The sequence below is a fragment of the Tasmannia lanceolata genome, unplaced genomic scaffold (genome assembly GCF_043159265.1).
Source record: "Tasmannia lanceolata isolate RefF3 unplaced genomic scaffold, GAP_Taslan_0.1 ptg000007l, whole genome shotgun sequence".
NCBI lineage: Eukaryota > Viridiplantae > Streptophyta > Magnoliopsida > Canellales > Winteraceae > Tasmannia > Tasmannia lanceolata.
In genome coordinates, this window is record NW_027518684.1 from 19,047,579 (window position 1) to 19,067,198 (window position 19,620).

The 19,620-nt window shown below is 36.7% G+C and overlaps 1 protein-coding gene across 2 annotated transcripts; it reads left to right on the forward strand.

Annotated features, from left to right (window-relative positions):
* The first annotated feature begins 336 nt into the window (after nucleotides 1-336).
* LOC143882202 (single-stranded DNA endonuclease family protein) lies at nucleotides 337-19,243 on the forward strand. Of its 2 annotated transcripts, XM_077385665.1 has the most exons (14): nucleotides 337-847; nucleotides 947-1,104; nucleotides 9,440-9,501; nucleotides 9,581-9,708; nucleotides 10,355-10,406; nucleotides 10,478-10,550; nucleotides 10,720-10,793; nucleotides 11,673-11,732; nucleotides 13,304-13,475; nucleotides 16,728-16,827; nucleotides 17,245-17,327; nucleotides 17,529-17,629; nucleotides 17,751-17,881; nucleotides 18,635-19,243. In XM_077385665.1, exons 1-14 carry the CDS (start codon nucleotides 780-782, stop codon nucleotides 19,092-19,094), a joined length of 1,722 nt encoding a protein of 573 aa, XP_077241780.1. In that variant the 5' UTR covers nucleotides 337-779; the 3' UTR covers nucleotides 19,095-19,243. The 2 variants fall into 2 exon arrangements, with proteins under 2 accessions (XP_077241780.1, XP_077241781.1); XM_077385666.1 differs by lacking the exon at nucleotides 337-847 and having other exon boundaries at nucleotides 966-1,104; nucleotides 9,440-9,493.
* Nucleotides 19,244-19,620: the final 377 nt, after the last annotated feature.

Here is a 19,620-nt window from a genome sequence, read left to right on the forward strand (position 1 = left end):
GATATGAAGGAATGAAGTGACGTGATTGCCACGTACAATGCAGCTGGGTGTCCCAAGTGATGAAAAGGGGTGCATTTATCATTTCGCTATTCAGGAGAGAGAAAGACACATAGGGGATCGATTTATCTCTGCCCTATTTTTAGCATAAATTTTTTTTTTTTACCATGTTCCATTATCAAAATGCTTAATCTTTGAGTCCGTATGTCCATTAGGATCCAAGTACAACATTAGGGTCCCGCCCAACCAAACCCGACTCGGACCCTTTTATTATAAGTGGGTATTTTAAAGCTAAGGGCATGTTCGGCAACAATTTTCATTCTCGCCTAAAGAATCAGGCGGAAACGGAGTGATGAGAAATTTTAGAAACGGTTATTTATCACTTCGAGGAATCCTATTTTTTAGTCGACGGAATCCTATTTTTTAGTCGACGAAGTAGCAGATATTTTGGAAACAGACCTCAGTGGGTCGCGCAGCCTAACATGATTTTTGAGATTTTTTTTTGTCTCGTCATTCTCCACCCTCAAGGGGAAAATCCCATAAGAATAGTTGCCGAACACACCCTACTTGTTCTTTGATCGTTTCCAGGGATGGACTAGCCGTGGGCATAATTTAAAACTAATTGGGCAAAAGGCTAGGGGTATTTTGGTAATTCGGCCTCCGGAGAAGAAGGGTTTTCAAATTCTAAGTTCTGGTTCGTTCCCCTCTCTAGATCTTTGTAACCTCATCTCTCTCTCTCTCTCTCTCTCTCTCTCTCTCTCTTCATTTCTTCTTGTGAAAAAATGGGGGTGAAAAATCTTTGGGATATTTTGGAATCCTGCAAGCAGACTCTCCCTCTTCATCACCTTCGGTAAGTTTAAAATTACACCCCCTTCCATTTTCCTCAAAATTACTGTTGTGCATTGCTTTTCTAGCAAAACCCAGAAAGAAAATGATTTTTTTTTTGTAGGAACAAGAGGTTTTGCATAGATCTATCTTGTTGGATAATCCAATTTCAGAATGCCTGCAAATCACCTTCCTGCATAAGGGAAAAGCTTTACCTCAGAAATCTCTTTCATCGGTTGAGAGCTCTTATTGCTTTGAATTGTAGCCTCATATTCGTTACTGGTATGCCATCTTCTTTCTTCTTCTTTTTTTTTTAAAATTATTGATGGCTTTGAAGCTGGGTATTTGGTTCTGTTTGAAAATTGTTGATGGGTATGTAACTTTTCTTGAAATTTGTGCTTATGCAGGCTGTTAGGTGGTAGAATTTAGAACATTTGGTGGTTTTTTTTGTTGGGTATTCGCTCTTTCCAAGAGATTTTGGCTAAATGATAGTTTTTGAGATCTTGGAACTTTTGATGTTTACTTTATTCTCTGTTTGGATGCAGATAGTTATCTTGTAGATTAGTGGAATAAACAGTCAATAGGTAGGAGACAATCATTTGTAGTGTTTGATCTACTTAGGATTTACCTAGTAGAATAGTGATAAGTAGTGTTTGGTGGCCAACCTCGTAGAGTAATGGGAGGGGGTGTCATTACCAATATAGAAAAGAGAGAGAGAGAGAGAGAGAGAGAGAGAGAGAGAGAGAGAGTTATACTTGCCAAATTCCTCCTTTTTGGAGAAATTCGGCATGGAAGGTAAAGATGACATCAAGTCATCATGCCCTTTATGCATTGTGCAACACACGTGCTACAAAGGGCCGCGATCCCTCGAAAGTGAGCTAACACTAAAAATCCGTCCTCAGTTCTGGTTGTATTACTAGTAAATGGTAGATGTTAGTATTTTAATACTAAAGAAAATTAAAATGAAAAGACATTTGCTTTTGCAAAAGCTTCTTTCTAATTTTGAACTTCCCACCCAAAATTCAAAATGTCAAATTGATTCTATTCTCTTGTACTTTCCCACCAAAATCATTTAAACTTTTGAAGGTAGCTCTCTTACCTCTTAAAAGTTTAGTCCAAGATGGGAAGTTGAGAAAAATTCTCCCATCCATATAAGAGGGAGTGTTGAGCAAAGGCTTGGGCCTTTCAAGGGCATTCAATTTGTTTGCCTTTGGTGTTTTATAAAGAACAAGATCAAATAAAAAAAAAAAACACACACACACACGCGCGCGCGCGCGCCGAGCCGAGCCGAGCCGTGCCATGCCGTGTCGGGGCGTGGGCGTGGGCGCGGGCGCGGGTGCGTGTGTGTGTGTGTGTTGGGTTGGGTTTTCTAAACGGATTTTTTATTTATAAATCCAACGGTCATGTCTCTTTAGTTTTAACTTAATCCAACCGTTACAACCCTCTTAAGTAACGTTTAAAAAAAAACGGCAATTTTTTAAATGACGTTTTTAAAAAGGTGTCTCTACTGTTTTAAAGAGGTGTCTTCAACAGACACGTTTTCTCTATAAAAAGAGATTGTTTCCAACGTCTTGAAATACAGTTCTTACATCTATTTTAGAATCTCTCTTTGGTTTTTTTTAAAAAAAAAAACAGATAGACGAGCCTTTCATCTCTGCTGATTCGTTTTTCCATCTCTATTGAGTCGTTTGCAAAAACAGAACAGTTTCCTTTCTGTTATTTTTGTTTTCTTTTCTCTGTTCTGTTTTATTTGTTGGGCATTCGGAGTGTTCGCTGTTTGGTTCGGATCTATCTGATTGTGCACTTCAGATAGATAGCGACGGTGCGTCGGGCTGTTGTATCCTGGGGGTGATTGCGTTCGGATCTGTTGCACCGGAGGGTTTTCCGCAGAGGCGCAAAATCACCTTAAAGAGAGCGACCTAGTCCGTGCCTCAACTCGCCGCATCGAAAAGGTTATACTAATCATCTATTCTTTCTGTTTTTCACAGAAATCAGTAAACAGGTACGCCATATTATTTATATTAAGAGGAAAATCTCATAACAATTTTAAGGTGATTTTCGTTTCTGTTTTCCTCTTTCTAAAATATGGCATCCCATGATGAGATTATATCGGATTCCTCAAATCCGAATAAGCCTTTTCGATTTAGTGGTGCTAATTTTAAGAGATGGAAGAAGAAAATGTTTTTCTATTTATCCACCAAGAAAGTAGCCCATGTTTTGGAAGACCCAAAGCCTTGGCGATCAGAACTTGAACCAGTTAGATCTACTTTGAAAAAGAACTGGACAGATTCTGATTTCCTATGCCAAAACTTTATTCTCAATTGCCTATCCGACAAATTATACGATTTTTATAGTGACTGTAAGGATTCCATGACACTTTGGGAAGCCTTACAGAAGAAGTATGATACGGAAGAGGCCGGGTCTAAAAAATATGCTGTAAGTAAGTATTTTCGATATTACATGGTAGATGAGAAGACGGTGATTTCTCAAACTCACGAGTTGCAAAAACTTGTTCATGACATTCTAGCAGAAGGAATGATCATAAGTGAACAATTTCAAGTTGCAGCCGTGATTGACAAATTACCCCCTTCTTGGAAAGAATTCAGAAATTCCCTTCTTCATAAAACTAAGGAATTATCTATGGAAGGTCTTCTTGTTCGTCTTCGGATCGAAGAAGAAAACCGTAACTAAGATAAGAAAGAAGGGAATACTGAAATTGTAACTAATGTGAATGCCATTTCTGAAGTTAAGAACCAAAATCAGAAACCGCAAGTGAATCTGAAGCCCAAAAAGAAGTTGAAGAAAAAGCAACAGAACCAAAACCGAGGTACCTTCAAGCGTCCGAACCAAAACACAACTTCTGGAAAGAATGACTATTCCAAAATTGTGTGCTATATTTGTGGGCTCAAGGGTCATATTGCACGGATGTGTCGACGTAAGAAGACTGCACCAATCCCTCAAGCCAACGTGATAGAAGAGCCACTTGTGGCTATGATCACTGAAGTGAATATCGTTGGAGGATCTGAAGGGTGGTGGGTCGACACTGGTGCGTCCCGTCATGTGTGTTTTGACAGGAAGTGGTTCAAGACGTATGCTCATGCAGATAATGAGAAGAAGGTGCTTCTAGGGGACTCGCATACAATAAAGGTACTCGGTGTTGGGGACGTTGAACTTTGCTTCACTTCAGGGCGGAAAGTGATACTGAAGGATGTTCTTCATACTCCAGACATGAGGAAGAACTTAGTTTCTGGTTTTCTTCTTAACAAGGCTGGTTTTAAACAAACCATAGAGTCTGACCAGTATATTGTAACCAAGTTTGGATCCTTTGTTGGTAAAGGATATGCATGTGATGGAATGTTCAAACTGAATGTTGAAATAATGAATGAAAGTGATTCTTCTGTTTACATGCTTTCTTCTGTTAATTCATGGCATGCTAGGTTGTGTCATATAAATAGGAAATATGTACATAACATGAGTGTATTAGGTATGATTCCTAAAGTAGTCTTAGAAGAATTTAACAAATGTGAAATATGTAGTAAGGCTAAAATTTCTAGAAAGCCTTTCAAAAGTGTTGAAAGGAATTCAGAACTTTTAGACTTAATTCATAGTGACATTTGTGAGTTAGACGGTATCTTGACCCGTAGTGGTAAAAGATACTTTATAACCTTTATAGATGATTTTTCTAAGTATACAATCATTTATTTAATTAGACATAAGAGTGAAGCCTTAAAAATGTTTAAGGAATACCTATTAGAAGTAGAGAACCAATTCAATAGGAAGATTAAGAGACTAAGAAGTGATAGAGGAGGTGAATATGAATCACTAGAATTCACTGACTTTGTTAAGTCATTAGGAATTATACATGAAACAACCGCTCCTTACTCTCCCGCTTCAAATGGGGTTGCAGAAAGGAAAAATAGAACACTAGTGGAACTTACGAATGCTTTACTCCTAAGTTCAGGAGCCCCTTCTAACTTATGGGGAGAAGCAATTCTAACTTCCTGCTATGTTCTTAATAGAATTCCTAATTACAAAACTAAAGTCTCACCTTTTGAATTTTGGAAAAATAAGAAACCCAATGTGAGTTACTTTAGAGTTTGGGGATGTTTAGCTTATGTAAGACTTCCTAATATTAAGAGACCCAAATTAGGAAGTAGAGCCATAGAGTGTGCCTTTATGGGTTACTTACTTACAAGCAAAACATATAGGTTTTTAGACCTAAATAACAGTGTAATAATAGAGTCAGTGGATGCTGAATTCTTTGAAGATAAATTTCCTTTTAAATCTAGACATAGTGGGGGTACCGTGACTATTGGAGATAGTGGGGGCACCGAGCCTAGGATTGAGGTAAACCCTGAAGTAGAAATTGAACCTAGGAGAAGTAAAAGATCCAAAATAGCCAAGGATTTTGGCTCTGATTTCTATGTCTTTAGTTTGGAGGGAGATCCTTCTTCTTTAGAGGAAGCTTTGTCCTCGTCAGATGCTGACTTTTGGAGAGAAGCTGTCAATGATGAGATGGAGTCTCTGATGTCAAACCAGACTTGGAAATTAGTAGATTTACCACCAGGATTTAAGACCATAGGGTGTAAATGGATTCCTAGAAGAAAATTGAAACCAGATGGAACCATAGACAAATATAAAGCTAGGCTTGTTGCTAAAGGCTTTAGGCAAAAAGAAAATATAGATTTCTTTGATACATACTCTCCGGTTACTAGGATTACATCCATTAGAGTTTTGATTGCAGTGGCTGCAATCCATAATCTGGTAATTCATCAAATGGATGTAAAGACTGCTGTCTTAAATGGTAGTTTAGAAGAGGAGATATATATGGACCAACCTAGTGGTTTCATATCTCCAGGTCAAGAAAATAAAGTATGTAAGTTGGTGAAGTCACTGTATGGACTTAAACAAGCACCAAAACAGTGGCATGAAAAATTTGATAATGTCATTATATCAAATGGTTTTAAAATCAATGAAAGTGATAAGTGTATATATTATAAGTATATTAATACTTATTGTATTATTATTTGCTTGTATGTTGATGATCTTTTAATTTTTGGTTCTAACTTGGAAATAGTTAAACAAACCAAAAATCTATTAAAGCAAAACTTTGATATGAAAGATCTAGGAGAAGCAAATGTAATTTTAGGGATTAAAATTACAAGATCTGATAGTGGTATATCTTTAGACCAGTCCCATTATATAGAAAAGATACTTAAAAAGTATAAGTACTATGATTGTAATCCAGTATGTACTCCTTTTGATCCTAGTATTAGATTGTATTCTAATGAAGGTGATAGTGTTAATCAAAAAGAGTATGCTAGTATTATTGGTAGTTTAAGGTATGCTACAGACTGTACCAGACCTGATATAGCATATGCGGTAGGCATATTATGTAGATATACTAGTAATCCAAGTATAGAACATTGGAATGCTATATCACGAGTCATGAGATACCTTAAACGAACCATTAATAATGGGATTCACTACCATAGGTCTCCTGCTGTTCTAGAGGGTTTCAGTGATGCCGATTGGAATACTTTGTCAGAAGATTCCAAGGCTACCACTGGGTATGTATTTACTATTGGTTGTGGTGCAGTTTCTTGGAGATCCAAGAAACAGACTATTATTGCTCCGTCCACTATGGAATCTGAGTTGATTGCACTAACCTCTGCATGTGAAGAGGCTAGTTGGTTGAGAAATATTTTATCTGATATACCTATTTGGGAAAGACCTGTTCCCGCTATTTTGATTCACTGTGACAGCACAGCTGCTATTGGAAGAGTACATAATAAGTACTATAATGGAAAGTCGCGACAGATACGCCGGAAACATAGTACTGTGAGAGAATTGATTTCTAATGGATCAATCACCATTGACTTTGTGAGATCTGGTGATAATTTGGCAGATCCCTTAACTAAGGCCTTGTCAAGGGAGAAAATCTGCAATACATCGAGGGGGATGGGACTAAAGCCCATTTATAAATAGTTACCTATGATGGATACCCAACCTAGGGACTGGAGATCCCAAGAACTAGGTTTTCAATGGGAAAAACGAGTCATAGTGTAACTTGTGGACGATCATGCTGTTTTTAAGTTTATCTCAAAGTCCATCCCTATGGTGTAACTCAAGCATGATATCTTGAAGCGTTTGGAAGGTTGAGTTATTACTCTTAATGAGATCTATAGCTCGTATGAGTGGGATGTATAGGCTACAGGAGCATCCTTGATAGACTCACCTACATGTTAGCGCGGAAGTGGGCCGCTTCCAAAGAGAATAAGGGCTTGTTCTCTTATGCTTACATGAAAACTGGGATGTAGCACATGGCCGTAATGTGCGAGCTTTTTTGGAACCAACTGAATACTTTATGTATCATGTGTGTGGTGTACGTCTCTCTGTACCCAAGGATTGTAGTTCAAGACATAGTCACTATCAATTCCTTACAGTTAGAATGCACTAACACTAAGTAAAGGTTCAAGACATAGTCACCTTTATTATACGTGATACTTTGCTGATTGCCCAGCGTAAAGTTTTACGAGTATTTTTTCTATTAAAATAAGTGGGGGATTGTTAGTATTTTAATACTAAAGAAAATTAAAATGAAAAGACATTTGCTTTTGCAAAAGCTTCTTTTTAATTTTGAACTTCCCACCCAAAATTCAAAATGTCAAATTGATTCTATTCTCTTGTACTTTCCCACCAAAATCATTTAAACTTTTGAAGGTAGCTCTCTTACCTCTTAAAAGTTTAGTCCAAGATGGGAAGTTGAGAAAAATTCTCCCATCCATATAAGAGGGAGTGTTGAGCAAAGGCTTGGGCCTTTCAAGGGCATTCAATTTGTTTGCCTTTGGTGTTTTACAAAGAACAAGATCAAATAAAAAAAAAAAAAACACACACACGCGCGCGCGCACGCCGAGCCGAGCCGTGCCGTGCCGTGCCGTGTCGGGGCGCGGGCGCGGGCGCGGGTGCGTGTGCGTGTGTGTGTGTGTTGGGTTGGGTTTTCTAAACGGATTTTTTATTTATAAATCCAACGGTCATGTCTCTTTAGTTTTAACTTAATCCAACCGTTACAACCCTCTTAAGTAACGTTTAAAAAAAAACGGCAATTTTTTAAATGACGTTTTTAAAAAGGTGTCTCTACTGTTTTAAAGAGGTGTCTTCAATAGACACGTTTTCTCTATAAAAAGAGATTGTTTCCAACGTCTTGAAATACAGTTCTTACATCTATTTTAGAATCTCTCTTTGGTTTTAAAAAAAAAAAAAACAGATAGACGAGCCTTTCATCTCTGCTGATTCGTTTTTCTATCTCTATTGAGTCGTTTGCAAAAACAGAACAGTTTCCTTTCTGTTATTTTTGTTTTCTTTTCTCTGTTCTATTTTATTTGTTGGGCATTCGGAGTGTTCGCTGTTTGGTTCGGATCTATCTGATTGTGCACTTCAGATAGATAGCGACGGTGCGTCGGGCTGTTGTATCCTGGGGGTGATTGCGTTCGGATCTGTTGCACCGGAGGGTTTTCCGCAGAGGCGCAAAATCACCTTAAAGAGAGCGACCTAGTCCGTGCCTCAACTCGCCGCATCGAAAAGGTTATACTAATCATCTATTCTTTCTGTTTTTCACAGAAATCAGTAAACAGGTACGCCATATTATTTATATTAAGAGGAAAATCTCATAACAGTAGAATCTCCTGTTAGTTACTTGTCTATTTTTTTTCATAATTTGTGATTTTATTGAACCAAGAAAAAATAGATCCAAGTAGAACAAAAAAAAAAAAAAGGATTGGTTGGAGTTCTACACATGTCAAAACTCTCTTTCAAAAAATGGATCATGATCAAGAACACAAGATTTACTTGGTTCATCAATGGTCGAAAGCTATCCATGAGCTTCCACTATATGTGGAAATTACAAAGTATGAGATTTCCAAAAGGTCTACGACCAAGACCTTATATAAATTCCCAACTCTAGTCCTAGTACCTCAATTTCGCCTAAACACGAAAAATATGCAATTTTCACATGACGAAAATGCCCTTATTTTGTGTTTTGAGGGCGCTGCCCTCCCCCTTCTCCTGTTCTTATACGTGGGCTGAGGGGCCCTTCAGGCTGGCATTGTAATTACAGGGGTTCATAAGAATATACATGGGATAAAATTTGAGACATAAATATAACACATCCCTTGGAGACATGAGATTGTTAGAACTCTGACTATTTTTGTTATGATAAATTCCTTCCATCAGATTATCTGTGGTGGTATTGGTAGTAGATGATGTAACTTGTAAGGATTGCATTTGTGTTTTTGTTCACCATAAGGTCAATTCCCTACGTTGAATTTAAAATCTTTGTTGCACTATTTGTAGGAGATAATTTTTTTTAAAGGTTTTATTATTTTTGTTGGTTATTATAAATGTCTGTGTTTCTGCCTTGGAACTGTGCAACTAATAAAAACTCCTGGTTGTATCAATAGTATCTGATTAATTTCTGAAGTTTTCTGTATATCTTTTCTGTTTTATCTTAAGATGGGTTTATACCTTCCTTTGAATGTTTTAGTTCATACACGTATTCTGTTGTATCAGTAATATTAGGTAGAATCTAAAAAATATTTGTGTAATTTTTTTATTGTAGATGGATCTATTCCCGCTATCAAACTGTCTACGTATAGAAAACGTTTGGGATCAGGTAGTGAGGTAAGCTTTTCAATATTTACCTGTACTTTCTCATCTGCTTTTTTTTTTTTTAATAATCTTACTTCCATGGTCAATCCAGGTTCCTCGAGATGAGCTGAATTCACAGAGGGCATCTTCACTACCAAGAAATATGGGGTCTGAGTTTTCATGTATGATAAAAGAGGCAAAGGCCCTAGGCATGGCCCTTGGGATACCTTGTTTAGATGGGTAACTTTTTCACCCAGGACTATCTTTTCTGTTGTGCCCTTTTCTTCAGAGCAATGTTATAGATGGGTATTGAAAAACGTTAGCAGGTCATTAATAAATCTTCTCTATAGGCCAAAACTGTACCTTGGTTGATTCATACCATTAAATCATTTTCCTGTTGTTAAGTTTACATGTTGGAATGATAGAATTAACATAGAAGGATGGCTTTTATAAAAAAATCTAACCGCACATATTGCTCAAAGAAAAAAAGAAGAAATCTAACAGAATATTTTTGATGGAGTAAAAGTAGGCCAACTTTAGATCATATGTTTGAATATGTGTGGAACATTTATTGATCCTCAGGTATTTTTTATTTAATTAATCGTTGGTTCCCTTATCGAAACCCACGGGCTATTTAAGAAATTTGTTTACTAGTTTGCAAAAGATTCCTGGCAAATAAGAAAATTCAAATTGAATATTGCCTTTCTGAAGTACCTGTCATTTTCAAATTCACCTTCTTAAGTCATCATTATGTTTTTCTTTCTTTTTCTTTTTAATTTTCTGAGTATTTGGGATTCTTTTATAATATATAGAATTCATCCAGCTGCTACGATAGAGCGTCATTTGGCTCTGTCTGTTGAAAACTGTAATTTTCTGTAATGATCAGGCTTGAGGAAGCGGAAGCACAGTGTGCTTTGTTGAACTCGGAGTCCTTATGTGTAAGTGAAATTTAGTCCTAATGGGCATGAAAATTTTGATGTCTGAGAAATAATGGCCATCGCCTCTCCAGGACGGATGTTTCACTTCAGATTCAGATGTTTTCCTTTTTGGTGCTAGGACTGTGTACAGAGATATTTACCTAGGTATCCTTTTACAAACAAGTTACTTTGATTTTGTGAAAAGAGATTTATTCATACTATGACAACAATGTAAATTGACTTACTGATCCATATAAATTCCACGTGCATGCCTTATACTTGGAATACTTGCTATCTTTTCCTTCTAATGGCAATCTGTTTTGTGATGAATTAGGAGATCGTGGTTATGTAGCTTGTTATGAAATGGTAGACATAGAGAGAAAGCTTGGGTTTGGAAGGAACTCATTGGTAAGTTTCTGTCTTTGTTTTCTTAGCTTACTTGCTAACTCTGAAACATGCCAAACTTTTTGGTCTTTATCCTTGGCTAGTGGTCTTTCTACATTTATTACCAATATTTATAGGAAGAGTGCAATTTTATGAGTGTTTTCCTAATGTGGACCTGTATCATCTGGGCCTAATTGGAGTAGGAGAGTCTGAATTGGCTTTGATGCCATTCAGGGTGGCAGAATTTTTATTTTGAACTAAATATATGTTTAACATGAATTGGGTTCTTTCATCTGTAGGCTGATTTGAGGTGGGACCCACTGCCAATCTCTTCTGTACTGGCTTCAACTTACCACCGGCCATTAGTGGCACTGGCGCCACATATATATATTTTTTGTTTTAAAAATTTGAACTTCTTGTAAAGTGTTTCTTTTATAATGGTGTTTTATATGTCTCAATATTTCTAGGATTTGAAATCAATTCGCTATGAGAAGATAATATGGAATTTTCCAGTGGGCTTTATTTTGATTGGGACTAAGATTTCATGAGATGTCTCAACCAAATATTAGCCACTCATGTTGTTGTTCCTATTAATTCATTAACTCACGAAGATAGCACATACTTCCCCTGCGATGTCAAATTCTATATTTTCATTTTCTTAAAATTTTTCTTTTGGATCCACTGCTATATTTAATGGAAGATACCGTGTCGTGATTTTCTGTAATTTAATGCTTTTCACATGTACATTAATTATATAACAGCTAGTTGTCTAGTACCGCAGGCTAACTTCATACTCCCTGAATAGGTTTTAGATCGCATTGATTCAAATTGTGAGCTATTTCCCATTTTTGTAATATTAGGTTTCCTTCTCATGTTGCACGTTTGGCCACGTGTGTTCTTCAGATTACTCTGGCCCTTCTTCTTGGCAGTGACTACTCTCAAGGAGTTCATGGGCTTGGTCCGGTAAGTGACATGCCAATATATATATATATATATATATATATATATATATATATATATATATATATATTTATTTATTTTTATTTTTGATATTTTCATTTCATCTCTCTTGGTTCTTTGCTTAATATTTTGCTCAATTTATTGATAGACATTACAATATTACTCAATTTCAGGCCATGACATGAAAGATACATAAATTGACTCGTTTCACAGTGACTTGGTTTCCCCAAGTCAAAGTATTCCAAAATAAACCAGTAGAAAATGTTAGAAACTGGATAATAATCTCATTTGACATGTTCTGAGACTTGTATGCAATCTTAAATAAGTTTAAATGTTTTTTAGTTATGTATATTAAATAAATTTAAGTTGTCAAGAGTCAACATAACAATCTAGCATCAATTGCCTACAACTACCCCCATTGAAAACCAAGAAATGAATAAAAGAAACATTAAAAAAGTAATGAAATGTTTTTTAATACAACCCTTCTAAAAAAAAAAAAAAACACACACACATTTTTAGTATAATAGTGATCAGCATCATAGGCTCATGAATCTAGTGCCAAACTTATGCAAGTATGATCTCATATACTATGAAAGAAATTAAACTATTATTAATCTACCGCAAATCACATCATAGATCCATAGATTTGGTCCCAAATCTATGAATCTATGTTCTTATCATAGATCTAAAATTTGCTATATTCTTAGCTATTGAACCCAAGATATACTTACAGCAAATCTTCAACAATGTCATTTCAACCATCAACATTCTAGTTGTCATCTTTTTTCGTTTTATCCGATTAAACTGTGTTTCTTAACTTTGATAACCACCAAAATTACTACACATGAAGAAGAAGAAAAAAGATAACCACCAAAATTACTACACAAGAAGAAGAATGAAAAAAAAGCTATGGAGAGGAGTTTTTCCTCCTTGGAATCAATTTCACGAGTTAAAAGTCGAAATGCACGTGAAACATTAAGTGTTTCATAATGTTTTGGTTTATATATTCTAAAGGAAGACTATTCTGAAACTTTCTGAAATAACTGAAACTTTCCAAAACAAGTGCTCAACAACCCACTATTCAATCCCTATGGTTGTTGTGCATACATGTTTCAGCTCGGTCTAGGCCGAGGAAAATCTGTTTTGGTAGAAATGGCGCGGTTTCATCCTATTTTTTAAACCATGATAGAACCTAGTTGCGTATTTTTCTACTTTTTTTGGGTAAAATACTGCAAAACCTAAGGATTTTTTTTTACCATGATACTGCACAAAACTTGGTCATCTGTATTGAAAAGTACCCATTGCTTCTTTTCGTGCTTGCATTTTTTTTTTCTGTAATCGAAATCATTTGTTGGTGTAGTGAAGGATACGGATTTTATGGTCTACTCACCGGAATCATGTATTGGGAAAACTCACCCCCCCTCCTCCCACCCATCAGAGTTCTTTTTACTTATTTAATTAAATATTGTGATTATTGAAAAAAGAAAGAAATATGTTTTTATCACTCTCCATAATGTTCATATCTTGGATGGATGCCTGCACTTCTGCTTAGTTTGCACTCTCATTGGCTGCAGGAAACGGCATGCCGGGTTGTTAAATCAATAGGGGATGATATTGTCTTGCATCGGGTGGCCTCTGAGGGTTTAGCATTTGCAAAGAAGACAAAAGGGGCAAAACGCCAAGCGCATGCTCTCAAGTGCAATGCAACTAAAGAGAGTGGTTTGGATCTTAAGCAGGATGTTATTGGTGAGTTCAACAAATCATCTACTAATTGCTGTTGCAGCTGCTGCATTTGTTTTGGCTTGTATCAATGTTGAAAGCTCCATGATGCTATTGAAGAACATGATGAGTTGAATTGACCCAATCATACTAGGGTTGGTCTTTGAATCTTGAGAAAACTCCTTTTAGTATTTGAAGAACTTGGTGAGTACTCTAAAAAATTGCATTGGTACTTGAAACCAGTTGTTTTCAGAGGCATCCAAGATTCCAAGGCGCCTTTCACTGAAAGTGTACGTCTCCGATAAAAGGTGTAAGCCTCATCTGTAAATTTCAACAATGCATCTTTTTAGCCACTCAAACCTAATATTTTCTCTTTTTTCTTATTTTTCTTAACTCGAAACCCTTTCTAATGTTGAGTTTAGTTAAGGGGGCTCTTATAAGATCTATTTCATAATCTAAAATCATCAAATTATTTTAGATAGCTTTGAGCTTTTAGGAAGTTTTTTCCATATATCTTGGTTTTTGTGATTTGTCCCAAACTGTCCAACGTAATCAAAAGGTGACACCGCTTCCAATGGATTTCTATAAACAAAATGAGTCTATTTGTGGCGGCTTTGTGACTGAGCCTTAATTATCAATACCGTTTTGTTCTGTGTTTCATTTTGGTTTGTGGAATAGAACATTTCAGTGTTTCGGTTGTCTCGGCATTTTCTTTAGGAAGAAGGCACTACGATTGTAGAGAATTTTTTTAGCTGGGATCGAACCTGCGACCTCAAGGTTGAGAAACAAAGCCTCAACCATTGAGCTACAGGCCCAACCCCCAACACAAGCTTTTGATGTTTTAATAGTTAAAAATTGTAAAAAATAAAAATTTGTTAGAAAATACAAGAAACTAAGGTATATGGGGTACCTCTTTCGAATACGTATGTAATTGTATACCGTTACGAAGAAAGGGCTCCTCCACTTCCAAGCTTTCCTTTGGATATTGAAAATACCCTTAGAAGCCTTTTTTATGTTAAAAATACCCTTTGTGATGAGTAGAAGAACTTATATGAGTAGAGATAAGCAGACCTTAGAAAAAATTGAGCGATAGTGTGTAGAAGACATGAAGAAAATGGGGGCTTAGATGGGGTTTCTATAGGATTTTTTTTGGTTTGGGGAGGCTAAAGGACGAAAACACCCTTCAAATGGCTATAAAATGCAAAAAATGGACATAAAGGGTAAAACAGTCAAAAAGCAAAATGCAGCAGTTGGAGGGCAATTATGTAATTTTCAATAGCTCTGAGTTATGCAAAAGAAATAGAATTTGAATCCTTTTTATATTTGTGTCTTTACTTCTGTTTCTGAGTTGTGACTTGTGATGGGGGAGATTGGAAATGTACTATAAAGTTGCTGTTAATCTATCTACTTTGTATTATTTCATTGGTAACTTGGTAACGCTACTTGGATAATGGGTTGATACTTTATTTTTTTTAGTGCATTGATGGTTGGATGATGAGAGAGAAGATGAGAGAGCACCGCTTAAGATGATTTGGACATATCCAACGTAGGCCTTTGGATGCTCCGGTGAGAAGAGGCGACTCGTGCCAAATTGATGGAGTAAAAAGTGGTAGGGGCAGACCGAAAACAACTTAGGTAGAAACAATTAGGAAAAACTTGATAGCTAGGACCATAACAGAGAACATGACCTTGGATAGGATAGAATGGAAAAAAACAAGGAAGCAGGATTCTTCCCTGGGAGCCTTCGATTCCCGCTCTGGCAACCTAGAGCAGGATTCTTCACTGGGAGCCTTCAATTCCCGCTTTGGTAAACCTTGAAAAAAAATGATCCACGTAGAAGAACCCAACTAGAGCCAGGATTAGAGCCGGGTAGATTCTTGTCACCTTCTTCATGAAATTTTGCTAAAAGATTCATTTAGCCGACCCCAACTAGTTTGGGACCAAGGTTTAAAATTTCGGTTTCGCCGGTTTCGGACCTTGAAATTTCAAAAATTCGGTCGAAATCTGGTACAAAACCCGAAATTAATATTTTATTCAATATTAAATTTCGGTTGAAATTACAGAAAATTTCGGTGAAATATTAAAAAAAACAGATTTTTTGGGGAAATTTCGGAAAAACCGAAATTTCGACCGAAATTCCGAAATTTCAGCCGAAATAAATGACCGTTTCGGTTTTGGGTGATTTCGGTGTCGGTCGAAATTTCGGTCCGAAATTTCGGTCGAAATTTAAAACCATGTTTGGGACAAAGGCTTTGTTGAGTTGAGTTGAGTATTGATGGTTGGAATATGATATTTGCTTTCAAATGAAGCATATTTTTTTTCTAATTTTTAGTAATGTTTTGGTATTTCTTAATATTTTAATTTTTAATTTAAAAATTCAGAAAATTCGAGCCGTACACCTCATGCCTCAAAAGGAAAAAAAGCCCCACCTTATACTTTCACCTCTGAAAACACTGCTAGAAACTTGACAAATCAGACAACAACAAAAGCATTTTAAACTAGAAATGCAATATGCTGCTTGATTGAGTTCGAGTCATGACGTAGAACACCAAAGAGTTTCTAAATGTGTAGAATCGAAAGAAGGCAGTTTGTGGGGTTAAAACTTAAAACTACGGAAGTTGGAAGTAGGCATCAAGTAGAGGTAGGCTCCTAGGTGGTACCTCGTGGTCCTGGGAAGTTGAAGTTTAATTTATGGTTGGCGTTGGAGGACTACTATGGGATGGTCGGGGGAGGGGGCTGACCAGGTGTCTTTGTTGGGTCCCATCGGGATTACTGGCTGCAATGAAGTGGAAGTAAGGGTGGTCCTTCCTTCAGGGGTTCAGGATTGTAGAGCAGAGTTCTGGCTAGTTAATTGTTAAGGGAGATTCCCTTAATGTCATTGGATGGCTGGATGTAAAAGTCATCCTCATCTGTGGAGAATTGAACATTTCATTGAGGGGATCCTGGATCGAGCAGCCGATATCCACATTTCCTTCCAACATGTCAGGAGATTGGCTAAAACGATGCGGATAGATTAGCTCGAGCAGGAAAAGATAATTTTCACTCATGTTTGGTTTTTTTGAATTTTATTTCATTTGTATTGGACTGTAAATGGTTCAACTATAGTCAATTGTCGGATTAAGGTTAAACTCAAGTATTTGAAAGATTTAACAGTAAAAAGAAAAGCTAGCTTATTTCATGTCATCAGGTCTGAACTATTTGGTAGTTTGAAAATTTGAATTTATATCAAGCAACTAACCATTTGGTCCATTTGTCTATAAATGCTTCTTAATTTTATAGTAAATGAGCAAAAGCTTGTATCGGCTGATCAATTCTTGCGAGTGATCACTGCATACTTAAAGCCAAAATGCCACTCACCAGACTCAGCAGCTGTGCAGAGGTAAAGGGTTATACATCACACTTTTGCATTATGTAATCCTATGATGTCAATCTAGAAGCTGCTGCATTAGAAAAAGTATCGATATGTCCTCTAAAATATTGGGCTTTGAGAATTTTTTTGAAACCTGATCAGGTGAAACTTGCTGAGTTGACTCCTCGATTGAAATTTGTGCTGAGTGAAAGGGATGACACATTTTCTATAAAATCCAGACAAACCCGAATTGAGCACTAAAAAACACAGAAATATTATTATAGCATCGGTTTCAAACTCAGGAAACTTATTGAATATTTATTTGAGTTTTGATTCAATGTGGACTTGTTCCTCTTTTGAGTCCAAGCTTAGAAGCTTATGTTCATACTTAAGGATAAGGTAAAAGTTGATACAAATGTTCTCGCTTGATCTCTGTAATCTTTGCAGTGTTGTTATTCCACATCCATTCAAACGCACCCAACTTAAACAGTTATGCGCTCAGTTCTTTGGTTGGACTCCTGAAAAAACAGGTACTTGTATCCTCTCTCAATTATATATGTAACCTGTGCATATACATTCACATGCATGCATACATACATGAGCATGATAAATATGTTCATATCATACATGTCAGAAATACTCAGGGGTGCTGTTTTACTCACAAAGGCTCATTGCCAAGTTTATGTAATTTTCTCAAATGCTTTACAATTCACAGAATGTTTTTGTTGCAGATGAGTATATCCTTCCCAAGATTGCCGAGAGAGATCTAAGGAGATTCGCAAATCTGCGTTTCACTTCATCAGAACTAGGCGTTCGGATTCCATGCGATAAGGTACCCCCATCTCGAGGACTAGTTCATCTGTAAATGGGCGTCTATAGATTGGCACACTGATTTATTTTTTAGTCTCTCTCTCTTCATTTTTTAATCTCTGTCGCTCTCTCTCTCATCACAGATGCCAGTTACCTGTCCTGTATCTGCTATCATAAAGAACAGAAGAGTTCAGGGAAGAGAATGTTTTGAGGTTTCTTGGGAAGAAGTGGATGGGCTCAAAACCTCTGTAGTCCCTGCTGATCTAGTGGAAAGGTAACGCTAGTTTGGGAAATTGTTTTTTTCTTGTTAATATTTGAAAAACGGTTTTTTGTTTTCTTTGAAGTATTAAAAATGTTATAATAATTTGTTCAAAATACCAAGCTATTTTCATAACTTCATATCTTTGTTCATTTCATCAGAATGGGTTGGCAGAGAGTACTTTGGAGACTAAAAACAAACAAGGAAAACAAACTAGAATTAGTTTTAGGAAAATGTTGAGGCTGCGCTAGGAGGATGTCTAGTGAGCGCCATCATGGATCTGTCACAGCGTGAAAATCATTTTATCCTGAGCCTTTAAATTGACCGTTTTGAAAAATAAAAATAATGCCTACAAAAAAATAATAATAAAAAAATACAGTGGTCCGTTTTCATTGGCAAGTCTTCTAATCGGATTGTTAGGATTGCCCCAAAAGAGTCTTCTGGGCTATGGTATCTCCTCCATGGCAGAGCCCACCTGATGAACAGTTCGTATAATGCTGATATCATGTGCATATTGATGACTTGTGGATGGGCCCAATCACACTACATCTCATATGAATTCTCCTAAGTGCATCATTCTTTTCAGTTTTCAATAAATATAGTAAAATTTACTTACTGTAGTAGTATGTGAAACAGCCAATTACTCCAAAAGCTTAAGCTATTAAGAGTTGGTGTTATTTAATCATTCACACTCCAACAGTATGGATTTCAATTCTTCTTTTTTTTCCTTTCATCATCATTGATAATCTTGTGTTTTTCCCTCCCCAGTGCCTGCCCGGAAAAGATAGCCGAGTTCATGGAAAGAAAAGCTCAGGGGAAGAAACAAACCAGAAAATCAAGGCCGAAGAAACTCGAAAACAGAACTTCTGTTGAAGGCATTGATCGCCAACTCCACGGCCTGTTGCTCAGCATAGAGTCACAAAGCAGCGAAACCCACAATGCTTCTCCATATTACCCCTCAACTCCTTCACCAGAAAGCGAAGACACTCACACTGCCGCATTTTGCCCACTGTCTGATCTGACCAACATTCCGACTGAGGTCATTGATCTCTCGACACCTTTGCCGCCTCTTCGATCTTGCGAAGTCACCAACTGTCAACAACCCGTTGGCCGACAAATTGATGTAATTGATGTGAGCGATTCGGAGACCGAAGTGTCACCGGAACATGAGAGGAGGGCAAGAGAATTGAGATTGTTTCTTGACAGTATTAAGGATGATTTCTCTTGAATTGTCCATGTAAAAAAAAAGGAAATATTTATTGTTTATTTGCTTGTTAATATTGATCTGGTGCAATGACATCTATACTTCCTGCATGCTATGACAGTGCCTTTGACAAACATACTGCAATATTATCTAGAGGGGCTGGTATTGCCATCCATGAATTTTGGCACTTCCAAACATTCAATTTGTATTATAGTTAGCATGTTACAATATTATTTAGGCCCTGTTTGTATTGGATTTTGAGAATCGATTTTGATTCGAAAACTGATTATTGGACTCAAAATTTAGGCCCCCTTTGTTTTGGATTTTTACAATCGATTTTGAGTCCAAATCTGAGTACTGGACTCAAAATTAAATGCCATTTTGAGTCCAATAATCCTTTTTGGACAATTGATCAGTGGACTCAAAATTAAGGCCCTTTTCGTTTTGGATTTTGAGAATCGGTTTCAAGTCCAAAAATTGAATATTGGACTCATAATGGATACTCATAACCCAAAAGTAAACAGGGCTCAAAATGGAGTCCAATAATCAG

Excerpts from the sequence above, each read along its gene's own strand:
- LOC143882202 (XM_077385665.1), top strand. The coding sequence starts at position 780 with ATGGGGGTGAAAAATCTTTGGGATATTTTGGAATCCTGCAAGCAGACT. Across the intron at positions 9,709-10,354 it reads GGGATACCTTGTTTAGATGG|GCTTGAGGAAGCGGAAGCAC; the intron begins GTAACTTTTTCA and ends TGTAATGATCAG. Across the intron at positions 10,551-10,719 it reads GTACAGAGATATTTACCTAG|GAGATCGTGGTTATGTAGCT; the intron begins GTATCCTTTTAC and ends GTGATGAATTAG.